Source organism: Doryrhamphus excisus, chromosome 13 (assembly GCF_030265055.1).
Source record: "Doryrhamphus excisus isolate RoL2022-K1 chromosome 13, RoL_Dexc_1.0, whole genome shotgun sequence".
Classification (NCBI taxonomy): Eukaryota; Metazoa; Chordata; class Actinopteri; order Syngnathiformes; family Syngnathidae; genus Doryrhamphus; species Doryrhamphus excisus.
The window spans coordinates 17,777,765-17,792,755 of record NC_080478.1 but is presented as its reverse complement, the minus strand read 5'-3'; the positions used below and the strand labels follow the sequence as shown (position 1 = coordinate 17,792,755).

At 41.5% G+C, this 14,991-nt stretch overlaps 2 protein-coding genes across 2 annotated transcripts in view; one reads left to right on the top strand and one right to left on the bottom strand.

Annotated features, from left to right (window-relative positions):
• The window catches only part of LOC131140555 (fibroblast growth factor receptor-like 1), a 46,755-nt gene extending 41,537 nt beyond the window's left edge, over nt 1-5,218 (top strand). Inside the window, exons 6-7 of the mRNA XM_058091092.1 lie at nt 611-964; nt 2,757-5,218. Coding sequence (XP_057947075.1) covers nt 611-964; nt 2,757-3,211 — 809 coding nt within the window. The 3' untranslated portion in view covers nt 3,212-5,218. The remainder of the gene's footprint in view (nt 1-610; nt 965-2,756) is intronic.
• Nucleotides 5,219-7,230: 2,012 nt separating this feature from the next.
• Nucleotides 7,231-14,960, bottom strand: tacc3 (transforming, acidic coiled-coil containing protein 3). The gene is made up of 17 exons (XM_058089976.1): nt 14,794-14,960; nt 13,912-14,077; nt 13,706-13,830; nt 13,575-13,621; nt 11,400-12,342; nt 11,260-11,320; nt 10,897-11,002; nt 9,941-9,999; nt 9,725-9,858; nt 9,543-9,627; nt 9,337-9,465; nt 9,178-9,245; nt 9,040-9,083; nt 7,848-8,008; nt 7,662-7,768; nt 7,469-7,589; nt 7,231-7,405 (listed from the first exon to the last, which is right to left on the bottom strand). The coding sequence occupies exons 2-17, from the start codon at nt 14,074-14,076 to the stop codon at nt 7,340-7,342; spliced, it is 2,421 nt and encodes an 806-aa protein (XP_057945959.1). The 5' UTR covers nt 14,077; nt 14,794-14,960; the 3' UTR covers nt 7,231-7,339.
• Between the last annotated feature and the right edge of the window lie 31 nt (nt 14,961-14,991).

The following is a 14,991-nucleotide window of genomic DNA, read 5'->3' as shown; positions in this document are numbered from 1 at the left end:
AATTAATCCCGTTTAACATCCTGCTATTGAGACTGGCGCGTGTACAGGACGCCGGCTCTACTCCAGTAGCACACACAAGACAGAGAACTGATTTCCAATCGGTACTGTATGTTAATCTGACTTTTATGCCAATATTGACTGATAATAATGACATAGTTGATCAAAGCGATGCTCCTTTTTGTTTCTTAAGCAAACAAGCAAAGCATTTGCATATATAGGTTGGATATTGTGGACATAATTACTGTATTAGTGGGTCTGATTTCTTTCCAGCGGAAGCACCGTAACCTTTAAAGAAAATCTCTCATCTACTTCCTCCTGACTTAGTCCTGTCCTTGCTGCATGCCTGATGAATGTGTGTAATCACGTATATGAGAAGCACATTGGGGAAGCGGGCAGGATAGAGAGGCCTTGTCCCCTGGTGTTTGCTCTAGGGATGGAAGAGGGGGTGAGGGGGGGGGGTTGGCGCTGCAACTCAAAGACCCTCCACCCAATCTGGATCTGATTAAAGCCCAGCTTGCCTGCAGAACCCACTGTACAACCAGGAGCAAAGAAAACCAGGGAACTAATCACACATACTCATATTGTCCAACATGTGGTACTCTACTTCCAGAGAGGACCAACTCCAAACCTGTCCTCACGGGCACCCACCCCCTCAACACGACGGTGGACTACGGCGGCACCACGTCCTTCCAGTGCAAAGTCAGGAGCGACGTCAAGCCGGTGATCCAGTGGCTGAAACGCGTGGAGACTAATGAGGAGAGCCGCTACAACTCCACCATTGAAGTGGGAGACCACCGCTTTGTGGTGCTGCCCACAGGGGAGGTGTGGTCGCGACCTGACGGCTCCTACCTCAACAAGCTGCTCATTACCCGCGCCAAGGAGGAGGATGCCGGCATGTACATCTGCTTAGGTGCCAACACCATGGGTTACAGCTTCCGCAGCGCCTTCCTCACTGTTCTGCCAGGTGAGGGACCGGAAATGCCTCTTTAGGGGACCGCAATGCATAAGGCTAAAAATAAACAATTAGCTAAAAATCTCATCCAATACAAGAGAGGAGAAATATGATCTCAGGGAAGAACTCAATGTGAAACACTTCTATGCTAGGACTACGTTATGCTAGCCATAGCATTTCAGTATGTGGAATCAAACTATGGAATGGATTGAGTAAGGACCTCAAACAATGCACAACGATGAGCCAATTCAAGAAACAATACAAGCAGTTGATGTTTGCTAAATACAAGGATGAAGAGTCTTGAACCAGTCATGATGCGCTATATATATATATATATATATATCACTATATTGACACTTACTATGGTACCCATTATGTCATTGGATGCTCATATCACCTCATACTTCAGTACAGGACAAGAAATTAAAAAAAATTTAAAAAAAAAACAAAAAACTTTAAAATACATTAGGAAAGCAGGAAGTGAACAAATATAACAGTTACTGATTGTATAAGTACCAGATGGAGGGGTAGGATTTAATAAGCTTTGCTTCTTCCTACTCCTTTTGGACATGTGGAACTGTGAACTGATTATGTGATGCATTCAATTGTAATCTGATGCATGTTCAAATGAAATAAAACCATTTTAAAAAATTAAAAAAATGTAAAAAAAAAATAATAATAAAAAAATACAATGAAATAAAATTATATTAGGAAAGCAGGAAGTGAACAAATGTGATGCACTCAATGGTAATCTGATGCATGTTCAAATTAAATAAAACCATTTTAAAAATACATTAAAAAATATTTTTAAATTTTAAATAAAAAAAATACAATTACATAAAATTAAATTATATTAGGAAAGCAGGAAGTGAACAAATGCAACAGTTACTGATTGTAAAAGTACCAGATGGAGGGGTAGGATTTAATAAGCTTTGCTTCTTCCTACTCCTTTTGGACATGTGGAACTGTGAACTGATTATGTGATGCATTCAATTGTAATCTGATGCATGTTCAAATGAAATAAAACCATTTTAAAAAATTAAAAAAATGTAAAAAAAATAAAAAATAAAAAAATACAATGAAATAAAATTATATTAGGAAAGCAGGAAGTGAACAAATGTGATGCACTCAATGGTAATCTGATGCATGTTCAAATGAAATAAAATCATTTAAAAAAAATACATAAAAAAATATTTTTACATTTTAAATTAAAAAAATACAATTAAATTAAATTAAATTATATTAGGAAAGCAGGAAGTGAACAAATGTAAGAGTTACTGATTGTAAAAGTACCAGATGGAGGGGTAGGATTTAATCAGCTTTGCTTCTTCCTACTCCTTTTGGACATGTGGAACTGTGAACTGATTATGTGATGCATTCAATTGTAATCTGATGCATGTTCAAATGAAATAAAACCATTTAAAAAATTCAAAACAAAAAAAAATCATTAAATTAAAAAAACAAAATAAAAAAAACTTAAACTATATTAGGAAAGCAGGAAGTGAACAAATGTAACAGTTACTGATTGTAAAAGGACCAGATGGAGGGGTAGGATTTAATAAGCTTTGCTTCTTCCTACTCCTTTTGGACATGTGGAACTGTGAACTGATTATGGGATGCATTCAATTGTAATCTGATGCATGTTCAAATGAAATAAAACCATTGCCATTACCATTACAGTTGCACACCAACAATCTGCACTCATGGGATCTTTTGCATTTATACATGATTGAGGAAGGAGTAGTGGGAGGACACCAATGGGAGCTCCTTCTCTACTCTTCTCATCGTCCCTCTTCCTTTCCAGACACCAAGCCTCCCATCACGCCCATCTTCCCGGCCGCCTCCAGTTCCCTCCCCTGGCCAGTCATCATCGGCATCCCAGCTGGAATAGTCTTCATCTTCGGCACGGTGCTGCTCTGGTTCTGCCAGAGTAGGAAGCAGTGTCCCCCTCCCGGCGCCCCCGCCCCGACTCTGCAGCAGGCGCTTCACGGCTCTCAGCGGCCCCCGTGTCGAGAGCGTGACCGAGGCTGCGTCCCCGCGTCGTCCGGCTCGTCCAGCCCGGATAAAGACTGCATGAGCTCCATGAACTACGAGGAGTACCTGGCTCAGCAGCAGCAGCAGCAGCTCCTCCTCAACCAGGGAGGAACCACCATCCCGGCTAAGATCTATCCCAAAATCTACACTGACATTCACACGCACACACACTCCCACGTGGACGGAAAAGTGCATCAGCATCAACACATTCATTTCCAGTGTTAGCGAACAAGACTACAAAAAAAAAGGAGGACATCAGGAGGACAAAAATGGCCAGTCATGTGACACCACGAGCTACAGCGACATCCAGGTGCTGTTTTTTTTTTTCTTTTTTTTTTTTTTTTAATTTCTATCCGATTCTCACGCCACTTCAAATCTATCAGCTCTTCGTTGTGCACTTCATTCAAAAGACGACAAGGAATTCTGTTGCGTGCGAGTTTGACTGCAGCTGTTCAGGCCTAACGAGACGGTCTTCTTCTTCTGCAAAAAAAAAGCTGCAAGCGTGTGGAAGCGGCGGAAGGTCACGTTTCACCTTCTGTTTAATCAGCTGTCGTTCACGCTCTCGTCCGCTCGTGACGCTAAAAAAAAAAAAAACGGTACTCACGGAAAAACACAAAAGGGCTTCTTCTTCTTCTTCTTCTTACGTCGTCGTCATCGTCGTCCTACTCAGGTTGTCCTTACGTCAAAGAAAGCTGACCACTATCTTTTCTATCACGCTTCTTCATCCCCCAGAGGCTGAACGGCCACAACATTAGGTACACCTGCAGAATATAATAATATTCAAAACAAGAGATGCAAACATATGATGTGTGTGTGTGTTAGGATGGACATTGTGATGTCATAGAAGACATCTTATAAGTTTGATGCCAAAGAATAGACGTCATTTTTAGTTTAATGTTTAGTGGAAATCATTCATTCATTCATTTTATATCGCTTTTTCCTCACGAGGGTCGCGGAGCGTGCTGGAGTCTATCCCAACTGTCTTGGGGCAAGAGGCGGCGTACACCCTGGACTGGTGGCCAGCCAATCACAGGGCACATATAGACAAACCATAAGCGAATTTGCACATTCAATATTAACACAAAGATGTATTTATACATCTTTTTCAACCAGACCCATCACTCCCAAAGACTTATCTATACGTTTTTTTTTTGCGCGAGAGGCACAAAGAGGTGATGATGTAACTCCACAATAGAAGAGAGCATGTTTGATGCCGTTTTAAGCCCCAAAAAATGACTACAAGACGCATTTTATAAGAACTCGGCATGTATCTCTTCCATTGAAATACGCTGCACAGCAACCAGTTACGCATTGAATGGAATCTCGCCGAGCTAAGTGGTTAGCATCCAACTATTCATTCATTTTCTGCCGCTTATCCTCACGGGAGGGTGCTGGAGCCTATCCTAGCTGTCTCGGGGCAAGAGGCGGGGTACACCCTGGACTGGTGGCCAGCCAATCACAGGGCACATATAGACAAACAACCATTCACACTCACATTCATACCTATGGACAATTTGGAGTCGCTAATTAACCTAGCATGTTTTTGGAATGTGGGAGGAAACCGGAGTACCCGGAGAAAACCCACACAAAACTCCACACAGAGATGGCTGAGGGTGGAATTGAACCCTGGTCTCCTAGCTGTGAGGTCTGCACGCTAACCACTCGACCACCGTGGTGGAAATCATATTTTTTCGAAAAAAAAAAGCAAATTTTTTTTGGTTAGTCTTATGGACTGTCAATCCAAACTGATCCTAATCATCAAAGTAAAGTATCAATTGATTGGATATCCTTATATATAATGCAGGTATACCTAATGAAGTGACCTCGTCCAAGACTGCAAAGGATGAAAGAAAACAGATTGAATGACATATTTTTCATTTTCTTGCAAAATTCCCCATCCTAATAAGTTCTCAACCGATATATATTCTTTAACCAGTTTGTGATTTCTAATCAAACGGTCACAAATACGTAATTTATTGTTGTTGTTTTTTGTTTTTTTTTTCAAGAAAATGTAACAAAAGTTTATTTTTCTGAGTAAAGTGTTTTACATATCTATGTAATGTAATGTAATGTAATGTAAAGTGTACATGTGTTGTGTTTAGTGTATCCACATGTAGTTATTGTAGTTATTTGTGTATACAAATGCTTCTATTTTTTTGACAATCCCAAATGTTGTGTTGAAGAATCATCCAGTTTGTTGGTGGTTTGATTAAAATGAAGGAAGGATGTGAATATGCATTCCCAAAAGTGTGTGATGCGGGGTGATGCAAAGGTCAAGAGACACAAACGACAAGGAAAAAAGCGCTTTTTTCTCCGGTGAGTGATATCCCCTGCAAGACAAACACTTGATGACCAGCGTCGTTTTCTCATTCATGTCAATCTGTGTTCCTTTTCAAAAACCAATCTAGGTAGGATTCCCTTTCACCGCTTAGGAAGTGCATGCATTGTCCTGCTCTGGGACTGACGTGACAAGATCCCGTCATTCCTGCCTCCCCGGGAAGAAGGGCCGCTTTGTCCATCAAGCTCAGCTTTGCTTTGGTCTGATGATCACATGCGGAGGATGCGGAGTCCTGGCATCACACAGGTGAACGTGTACAGTTATCACAATGTACTAATCAAATATGCAAGGTAAAAAAAAAAAAAGTTTTATTAAGCAGCCATTCTTTAAATAGGAGGGAAAAGGCCTGAGAACACAATGGAGGTAAATACTGCCCTCTAGCGGTTCTTTTCTTTAACTGCATATACGCAACAAAAGGGAATTCATTGTCGTTAGCTGTTTTTAATTGAAGAAAATTCATTTGTTCTTCATGGCATATTTCAAATAAATTCAAGTAACTTCATATTTCTGTACAAACCAAACTAATTCTTCAAAAACAGCGAAACCTTGGTTAGCGTCATTAATTTGTTTCAGAAGGTGAAACTCTAACCGAAACGGATGTTAACCAAATGAATGTAACCCCATAAGAACTAATGTATATACAGTAATTCCGTTCCAAAAAAGCAATTTAAAAAATATAGTTTTACATGCAGCCGAGTGGTTAGCATGCAGGCCAGCTAGGAGACACAAGTTCAATTCCACCCTCGGCGTGGAAGTGTGGAGTTTGCTTGTTCTCCTGGTACTCTAATTTTTTAAACTAATTCTTCAAAAACAGTGGAACCTTGGTTAGCGTCATTAATTTGTTCCAGAAGGTGAAACTCTAACCGAAACAGATGTTAACCAAATCAATGTTATCCCATAAGAACTAATGTATATACAATAATTCCGTTCTAAAAAGCAATTAAAAAATATAGTTTTGCATGCAGGCCTTACAGCTAGAAGACCTGAGTTCAATTCCACCCTTGGCGTGAAGTGTGGAGTTTGCATGTTCTCCTGGTACTCTAATTTTTGAAACTAATGCTTCAAAAACAGCGGAACCTTGGTCATTAATTTGTTTCAGGAGGTGAAACTCTAACCAAAACGGATGTTAACCAAATGAATGTTACCCCATAAGAACTAATGTATATACAGTAATTCCGTTCCAAAGATATTTAAAAAATATAGTTTTACATGCAGCCAAGTGGTTAGCATGCAGGCCTTACAGCTAGAAGACCCAGGTTCAATTCCACCCTCGTTGAAGTGTGGAGTTTGCATGTTCTCCCAGGTACTCCAGTTTCCTCCCACATTCCAAAAAACATGCTAGGTTAATTGGCGACTCCAAATTATCCATAGGTATGAATGTGAGTGTGAATGGTTGTTTGTCTATATGTGCCCTGTGATTGGCTGGCCACCAGTCCAGGGTGTACCCCGCCTTTCGCCCAAAGACAGCTGGGATAGGCTCCAGCACCCCCCGCGTTCCTCGTGAGGATAAGTGGTAGCGACCTAAACGGTAGCCTTCAAGTTATTTCCTTTAAACTTAAATAGCCAAAAACTTACCACTTCCACACGGATAGGGAGGATAACTATTAACAGTTATTTAACCTTTAACATGAACATTAATCAAATGTAATAATTTTTTCTGGGTACATGATACCATACAGCATCCATATCAAACTTGCGCGGGCCGCACTAACATTAAACTTTCATATCAAGGCGGGGGCCTCAAACTAGTGTGCTGCGGGCCACATTTGGCCCACGGGCCGCGTGTTTGAGACCCCTGGTCTAGATCTCCCAGAAACTGCACCTATTTCCTTTAAGACAAAATTATTAACTCACTTTTTGGGGGGTTGGGAGAGAAAAAAAAAAAACACTTTCATATCTTAATTGTCTATATTTTTAATTTGACACAACTGTAAGAACATTAAAAGTCAAAGTGAGACAAACATGACAGGGTGAAAAAGACAACAATGAAAAATCTGTACAATAAGTCAAGACCATCAACCCTTCTGGACGTTGCTGATGAGTTCATCGCAGAGTTTGGTGAGCTCTTCAGCCTCCTTCGTCTGTCAGATGAAAAACAAATATGTTTAGAATCGGGAAAAAAAAAAAAAAAAGTTTGTGCTGACCTTCTGGTCCAGGTTCTTCTCCAGCGACTGAACCTTCAGCTGCTCCCGCCGCAGCTGGACTTGCAGCGTCGACACTTCCGTCTTGTGTTTGGCGCGTACCTTGGCTATTTCCTCATTGGCGCTGGCGGCAAAAGAAGTTGGTGAGGATGAGCGACCGGTAACGCTCGCATCGGCAAATGTGCGGTTTTCTTACTGGCCAATTTTCTCCTCGGCGTGGGCTTTAAGGGTGTGGTAGCGCTGCTCCTCCTTTTTGATTCGTACCAGATAATCCTGAGCACAAGCTTTCAGCGTCTCCTCATTCTGGGTGGGTGTGAGGAGGCGAAGAAGACCAGTTAGTCCGAGCATGACGTTTTAAATGTCATGTAAACATGGATCTGACCTTTTTATAGCCGTCAATGGCCTCCTTGTATTTCTCCAGGCGTCTAACCAGATCCGACAAGGACCTCTCCACCCCGTTGAGGTCGCTGGAGGCCTGCTCCTTCTCCAGCAGGGCCTCGTTGAGCTTGGCCTGGGATAGCTCACGCTCCTTCTCTTGGTCGGCTTCAATAACGTCCACATATTGGATTAGAAACACTGATGTTAGCGCGCAGACCTCACAGCTAGGAGACCAGGGTTCAATTCCACCCTCGGCCATCTCTGTGTGGAGTTTGCATGTTCTCCCCCGTGCATGCGTAGGTTTCCTCCCACATTCCAAAAACATGCTAGGTTAATTAGCGACTCCAAATTGTCCATAGGTATGAATGTGAGTGTGAATGGTTGTTTGTCTATATGTGCCCTGTGATTGGCTGGCGACCAGTCCAGGGTGTACCCCGCCTCTCGCCTGAAGACAGCTGGGATAGGCTCCAGCACCCCCGTGACCCTCGTGAGGATAAGCGGTAGAAAATGAATGAATGAATAATAGATATCAATGCTACACGGCGGACTAGTGGTTAGCACACTGGCCTCACAGCCAGGAGACCCGAGTTCAATTCCACCCTCTGCCATCTCTGTGTGGAGTTTTGTGTGGGTTTTCTCCGGGTACTCCGGTTTCCTCCCACATTCCAAAAACATGCTAGGTTAATTGGTGACTCCAAATTGTCCATAGGTATGAATGTGAGTGTGAATGGTTGTTTGTCTATATGTGCCCTGTGATTGGCTGGCGACCAGTCCAGGGTGTACCCCGCCTCTCGCCTGAAGACAGCTGGGATAGACTCCAGCACCCCTATGAGGATAAGCGGTAGAAAATTAATGAATGAATAATAGATATCAATGCTACACGGCGGACTAGTGGTTAGCACACTGGCCTCACAGCCAGGAGACCCGAGTTCAATTCCACTCTTGACCATCTCTGTGTGGAGTTTTGTGTGGGTTTCCTCCCACATTCCAAAAACATGCTAGGTTAATTAGCGACTCCAAATTGTCCATAGGTATGAATGTGAGTGTGAATGGTTGTTTGTCTATATGTGCCCTGTAATTGGCTGGCCACCAGTCCAGGGTGTACCCCGCCTCTCGCCCGAAGACAGCTGGGATAGGTTCCAGCACCCCTCGTGAGGATAAGCGTTAGAAAATGAATGAATTTCCTTTGAACTCACCCAACATTTTTGTGATGGTGAGCTCAAATTCTGCAACGACTTTCCTGTTGGAAAGAGAATTGGGAAAATGTCAGCAAATATATATATATAAAAAAAGTGATATTCCATAAAATGTTGCTTTTATTCAAAAAGGCCCACCTCATTTCCTGACCTTCCTCGTGCAAGGCGTTATACTTAGCACACATTTGTTCCTCTTTTGCCTTTGCCTGCAGCACAAAGCAGAACACGTTCTCGTCAAAAAGCGATACACCAAAAGCGACACATTCTTGTAAACGACTCTTTTTAACGTCACGGTACCTCAGCCTGGACCTTGGCGATGGCTGCGTCCATGTCTTTCTGACTGTACTTCAGCACTTCGATGATTGTGCCTTCACCGCTTGCAGGCTGCACGAAAGGAGGGACAAGGCTCTCCAGTATTTGGGGCGTCTGGATAAAAGAGTGATAAGAATTATTAGGATTTCATGATGATGAATCAACAATTATTATCCCTAAGAGTGACATACTGGGGCTGTTGTGTCATCGGTCAGTTTAGGGTTCTCCTGAGGTGAGCTTCCACTTTCCTTTTCAGCCACTGGAGGAATTTCAAACCTAAAATGGGACAGAAGACATTAAAGACAAACCGTGTCACATTTTTGCATCCATCGACGACAGCAGCACCGCTAGTACCGTAATCGGCGTTCATTACCGTGAAACAAGTGCTGCAGGTTGAAGAGATTGGACCGGCACGACTGGGCCTCCGCCGCAATTCTTTGGGCTCTCTCTCAGCAGGGGGTCAAATTTAAGGTACAAAGACTGTTTGCGTAGTGCAGACTCCTTGAACTAGACACAAAATAAGAAATGTTTGAGGTCATACGCCGACGAAGGGGTGGCGAAAGTAGCCGATGTATACGTCAACACTCACGCTGCAGGAGCCGAACTGTTCAAGGTAGTCGATTTGGCCTTCGAAGTTGTTAGACATGACTATGAAAAAGAAAAGAACCGTGATTATATGAACAAGTGGTATGGTTCTTTTGCCCCCCCCCCAAAAAAAAAAATCCTACACAAACCAGAAACTTCCTTTTTGCTCATTAATTAAATTTTAAAAAAAAAGTTTAAAAATGATAGACTTTAAGAATATAGTACATCAAATACATTTTGCTTTGCTTCTTCCTGCTCCTTTTCAGACATGTGTGGTAATGAGGTGTTGTGTGTGTGTGTATATACACACATACATACATACACACATATACATTGCAAGTGTATTGTATTGCAAGTGTATATGTGAGACACAATAATGTAACATAGTATGCGTGTCTGAAATAAATTAAGAATACATTTAATTTTTGGGGGGAGAAAATCCCCCCCCCCAAAAAAAAATTAATGTATTTATAGTGTATTTATGTATGTATGTATAGTCTGGGCTTCCCTACTAAGACTGCTGCCCCCGCGACCCGGATAAGTGGAGGAAAATGGATGGATGGGGAGAAATATATATATATATATATATATATATATTTATATTTTCTCCCTGTAAATACATCATTTACAGAATACATATTTTCTGCTATAACAGTGCTCATAAAAAAAAAAATAAAATAAAAAAAAAAAAAAAAATATATATATATATATATATATATATATATATATATATATATATATATATATATATATATATATATATATATATATAGCAGAAAAGCACTGTTATAGCAGAAAATATTTATTCTGTATATTATGTATTTACAGGAAAAATATACAGTATAATATAATTCCATAAATGCATTTAATCTTATACCCCCCCCCCCCCCCCAAAAAAAGAAACTGGTTAAGAAACTGCCATCAAGCCAAGTGCAGACTGGAAGACCTCCATTGACTTACACTCAGTCCCAGGAACAAACTCTTCATTGAACTCAGACAGGCTGCCTTCTGGTTGTTGCTTTGCAGGGAGGAGTTCTACTGTGGAGGCTAGAGCCTCCTCAGATTCCTGTCAACACAAAAACAACAAGAAAAGATGAAGTCGCTGCTCAATACAAAAAAAAAAAAAACACTTCTTATACCAAAAATATATATTTTATTGGGTGTGTAATTTATCTTTAGAGATTTCAAATGTCAGATCAGGATTTAAAAAAATAATTAAAATATTAAAAATAAATATTATAAAAATAAAATAAATATTAAAATATTTTTTAAATTATTTTTCATATTTATATTTTATATTTATTATGATTAAAAGAAACTAACCTGGATTGGGTCTGGTACTGCTTTGACGTTGACGTCAGGAATGGAAATGCTCTCATTAGCACTGCAGGTAAGGGGGGAGGGGGGAACCATATTAGCAAAAGGTGACATCCAAAAACCAAAGACTGGATTAGACTCGGTACCAAGCAGGTGTCTGGTCCTCTTCAGCAGGTAGAGAACCGGTCTGAGGAGAGTCGTTGATGCGGGACTTTGTTGCAAAAGGGTCCTGGAGCTTTTCCCAGTCTAGAGAGTACACGTCTTCGGGGGCGCCCACTTCTGACTTCTGCGCGATGTCTCCTTGTGCCTTCACATCCAATTCGGTCTCTTTGGGTTTGAAGCCAGACGACCTCTTGCCAAACTTCTTAGGTGGCTTCTGTTTAAGCTCGCCGCCATCATCAAAGTTGAAGTCCAACTTGATGGGACCTTTGTTGGCGGGTGCGGCGACTGGCGGGGGCTTGGATTCGGCCGCTTGGGTGTCAGACGAAATCGGGGCCACGGTGGCGATGGGCTTCACGCCAGCTTGAATAGGCACCTCCACATCTACGGGCTCCATCCGCTTCACCTCTTGACAGTCCGGCGCCTTCCTTCCTAGGAGAGGCGAGTTCTGGATTTTGGAGCCTCCCGTTTTGAAAGGATCCATTGAATCGATGTCGTCGGGATCAAAGCTGTAGGATCCTTTTGGAGGCGGAGGTGCATCGTCAACAAAATTCTCCGGAGGCTCGTGGAGAACGCCACCTGGGGAAGACTCAGCGGGGACATCAGGTGTGGCGCTGCGTGATTCTTGCTCCGCGGCTGGAAGCGTCACGATGACCACGCTGCTGTCAGTAGAGCAGACGCCGGTAGAAACCAAGGAGTTCTCCAGCGAGGGGGTGATGGGTAGCGTCTCCTCCAATGCGGAATCCGACTTGGTGGGCTCCTCGCGGATATCGTCTACTTGTTTGGGGGAAGGGTTCTCACTTGGAGGGGACAGGACCATCTTGTTAGATGTCTGGAAAGGGTCCATGTTGTCCAGGTTGTCAAAATCCAAGTGGTAACCACCTTTGCTTTGTATTGGCATGTCATCATCTGGGTAGGAAGACAATTCGCCTGCAACGTAAAATCACAACACACTCAATAAGAGTCCAACGCCCTTAATTGGCACATACAGTGGAACCTCTAAAGTTGTACAATTTAGGGTTCAACCTGCGAGAATTCATCTCTGTGGGTACCTCACGATTAACTCCACGGGTGGAGCTTTGCTTTTTCCGTGACGCCACCACCAAATTGACAAAGGGCACAATTGACCAACATTATGGTTGAGATTCTACTAGCAACTTTCCCAATGCTAATGCTGAGTTATTTCTTATCTTGTTTACTATATTTGGTAACACAAGTGTAAAAGGTGACTATAGGGGTGTTAGCTCATGTTCACAGGACTCTAATGCTCTATCACAGGGGTCTCAAACATGCGGCCCGCGGGCCAAATGTGGGCCGCAGGACACTGGTTGCAGCCCGCGCAAGTTTGATATGGATGCTGTATGGTATCATGTACCCAGAAAAAATTATTACGTTTGATTAATGTTCATGTTAAAGGTTAAATAACTGTTAATAGTTATCCTCCCTATCCGTGTGGAAGTGGTAAGTTTTTGGTTATTTCAGTTTAAAGGAAATAACTTGAAGGCTACCGTTTAGGTCGCTAGCTCTCTAGTTTGCGAGTTAGCATGTGTCTGAAGACCCTGCAGTTGCGCAATATGTTGTAAATAAAAAAAAAAAAGTATAAATGTAACTACAGTCATGTTTTGTCATGTCTACAGGGCTCTAATAATAATAATTAATTTTATTTTTTGTCATGTATCAAAGTAGGAGGTGATATGAGCATCCAATGACATAATGTGTACCATAGTAAGTGTCAATATAGTGATATATATATATATATATATAGCACATCATGACTGGTTCGAGACTCTTCATCCTTGTATTTAGCAAACATCAACTGCTTGTATTGTTTCTTGAATTGGCTCATCGTTGTGCATTGTTTGAGGTCCTTACTCAATCCATTCCATAGTTTGATTCCACATACTGAAATGCTATGGCTTTTTAACGTAGTCCTAGCATAGAAGTGTTTCAAATGGAGTTCTTCCCTGAGATCATATTTCTCCTCTCTTGTAGAGAAGTATTGGATGACATTTTGAGCTAATTGGTTATTTTTAGCCTTATGCATTATTCAATTCAATTAACATTTGAGTCCTACTTTGTGGAAATTCACTTTTCACAATCGGGTCTTGAATCAATTAGTTGTGATTAATGAGGGATGACTGTACAGTAGATGGATCTCGTACCTTGTTTGGGACCATCGGGTTGTTCAGGTGTCTCTTGTGGCAAAGTGCTACAAAAAGAAGCACCATTTTCAGTGTAAAATGATAACAGTTTATCATATTATAGCATATTATGAATGAGAGACAGTACATACGTGGTCAGGTCCAAATTTAAGGACTCCATTGCTTTCGTGCACTCGTCCAGACATGCAATAACAGTCTTGGTAGGTGATAATAATCTTTTAGTTACTGGGTCTCTTCTTGGAGTCTGGAAACAAACCTAGACACAAAAATACTAGCTCAGTACAGGGAGGGTGAAGTACAAGTAATAATGTGTGATTATTTATTGATTGCGGTGTACCTTGATGCCCTTTGGCAACGTCTTGCTGGGGAGGTTCTCCGTCTGACGCAGGATGGACGGCCTCCCGGTCGGCTGGTCCAGGGTGAAAATGTCACTTGTGCTGCTGTGCTTTCCTCCTCCAGTGTTGACGCCAAAATTCTCATCGTTCACTTCAACAGAGTTCATCCTGCGTAAACAGGGAGTACTTAAAACTCTGAAAGGAGGAGTCTTTACAAGATGAAAGCTGCATCTAGTTGATAAGACATTTGGATGGTTTTTTTTTTCAAGGTTTGCACCAAAATGTGCTTGTGGTGAGGAAACCCTGTGGGTATACAATTGCTCATAAAAAACTCAACAACAATACCAAACAATATACAAACCATTTAGTATGGTCATTGCAATTTTGTTGACTATTATTTTGCATGACTGTAGCAAAAATAAGTCTGTCGTATAGCGCCCCCTTTGGTCAACATTAGAACAGCCCGACAATAGGTCATGTGACTTTCTCACGAGTCTCATTTTTACACCGCTAAAAAAAAAAAAAGTCAAACAAAATGACATCAGTGCTTCATCAATTGTGAACCAAACGTCCGTCTTTGTCACAATGTAACACATAACCACTGTGTACATCTGTCATCACAATTCATACCACTGCCTTACATTGTTCATAAAAATACTCATTCGAACGTAAAACAGCTAACTTAGAGACGTTAACTTTAACCTAGTTAGCAGTGACGTTGCATTATATAGCGTTAGCATATTCGTATTCTCATCATACAAACGTTAACAACTACATTTACACACTTTTCACGAACTTGCCAAACAATGGTAGCTAACGGTACTGGGTTCAAATAAAAAAAACTTTGTTTTAAAGAAGAAGTACACGAATATCCAACCACGTACCTCGAATTCAATAAAAAGACTCGCAGAATGGAATCTTCCTGTCGTTACATATAACTCTAGTGTGGGCAAATAAGACTGACTTTCTGTTTGAAAAATCGCCTTCCTGTTGGGAGAAGACCGTTTGGGTGTTAAATACCATAAACGGACCAATAAGATTGTGAGAAACATTCAAAGTAGCCAATCGCGTAAAACACGGAA

Bases quoted from the DNA above. Each gene is read 5' to 3' on its own strand.
- tacc3 (XM_058089976.1), bottom strand. From the start codon at position 14,076: ATGAACTCTGTTGAAGTGAACGATGAGAATTTTGGCGTCAACACTGGA. The intron at 9,466-9,542 runs GTATGTCACTCT...TCTTTTATCCAG, and splicing joins CCGATGACACAACAGCCCCA to ACGCCCCAAATACTGGAGAG. The intron at 7,590-7,661 runs GTAAGAAAACCG...TTTTGCCGCCAG, and splicing joins GCCGAGGAGAAAATTGGCCA to CGCCAATGAGGAAATAGCCA.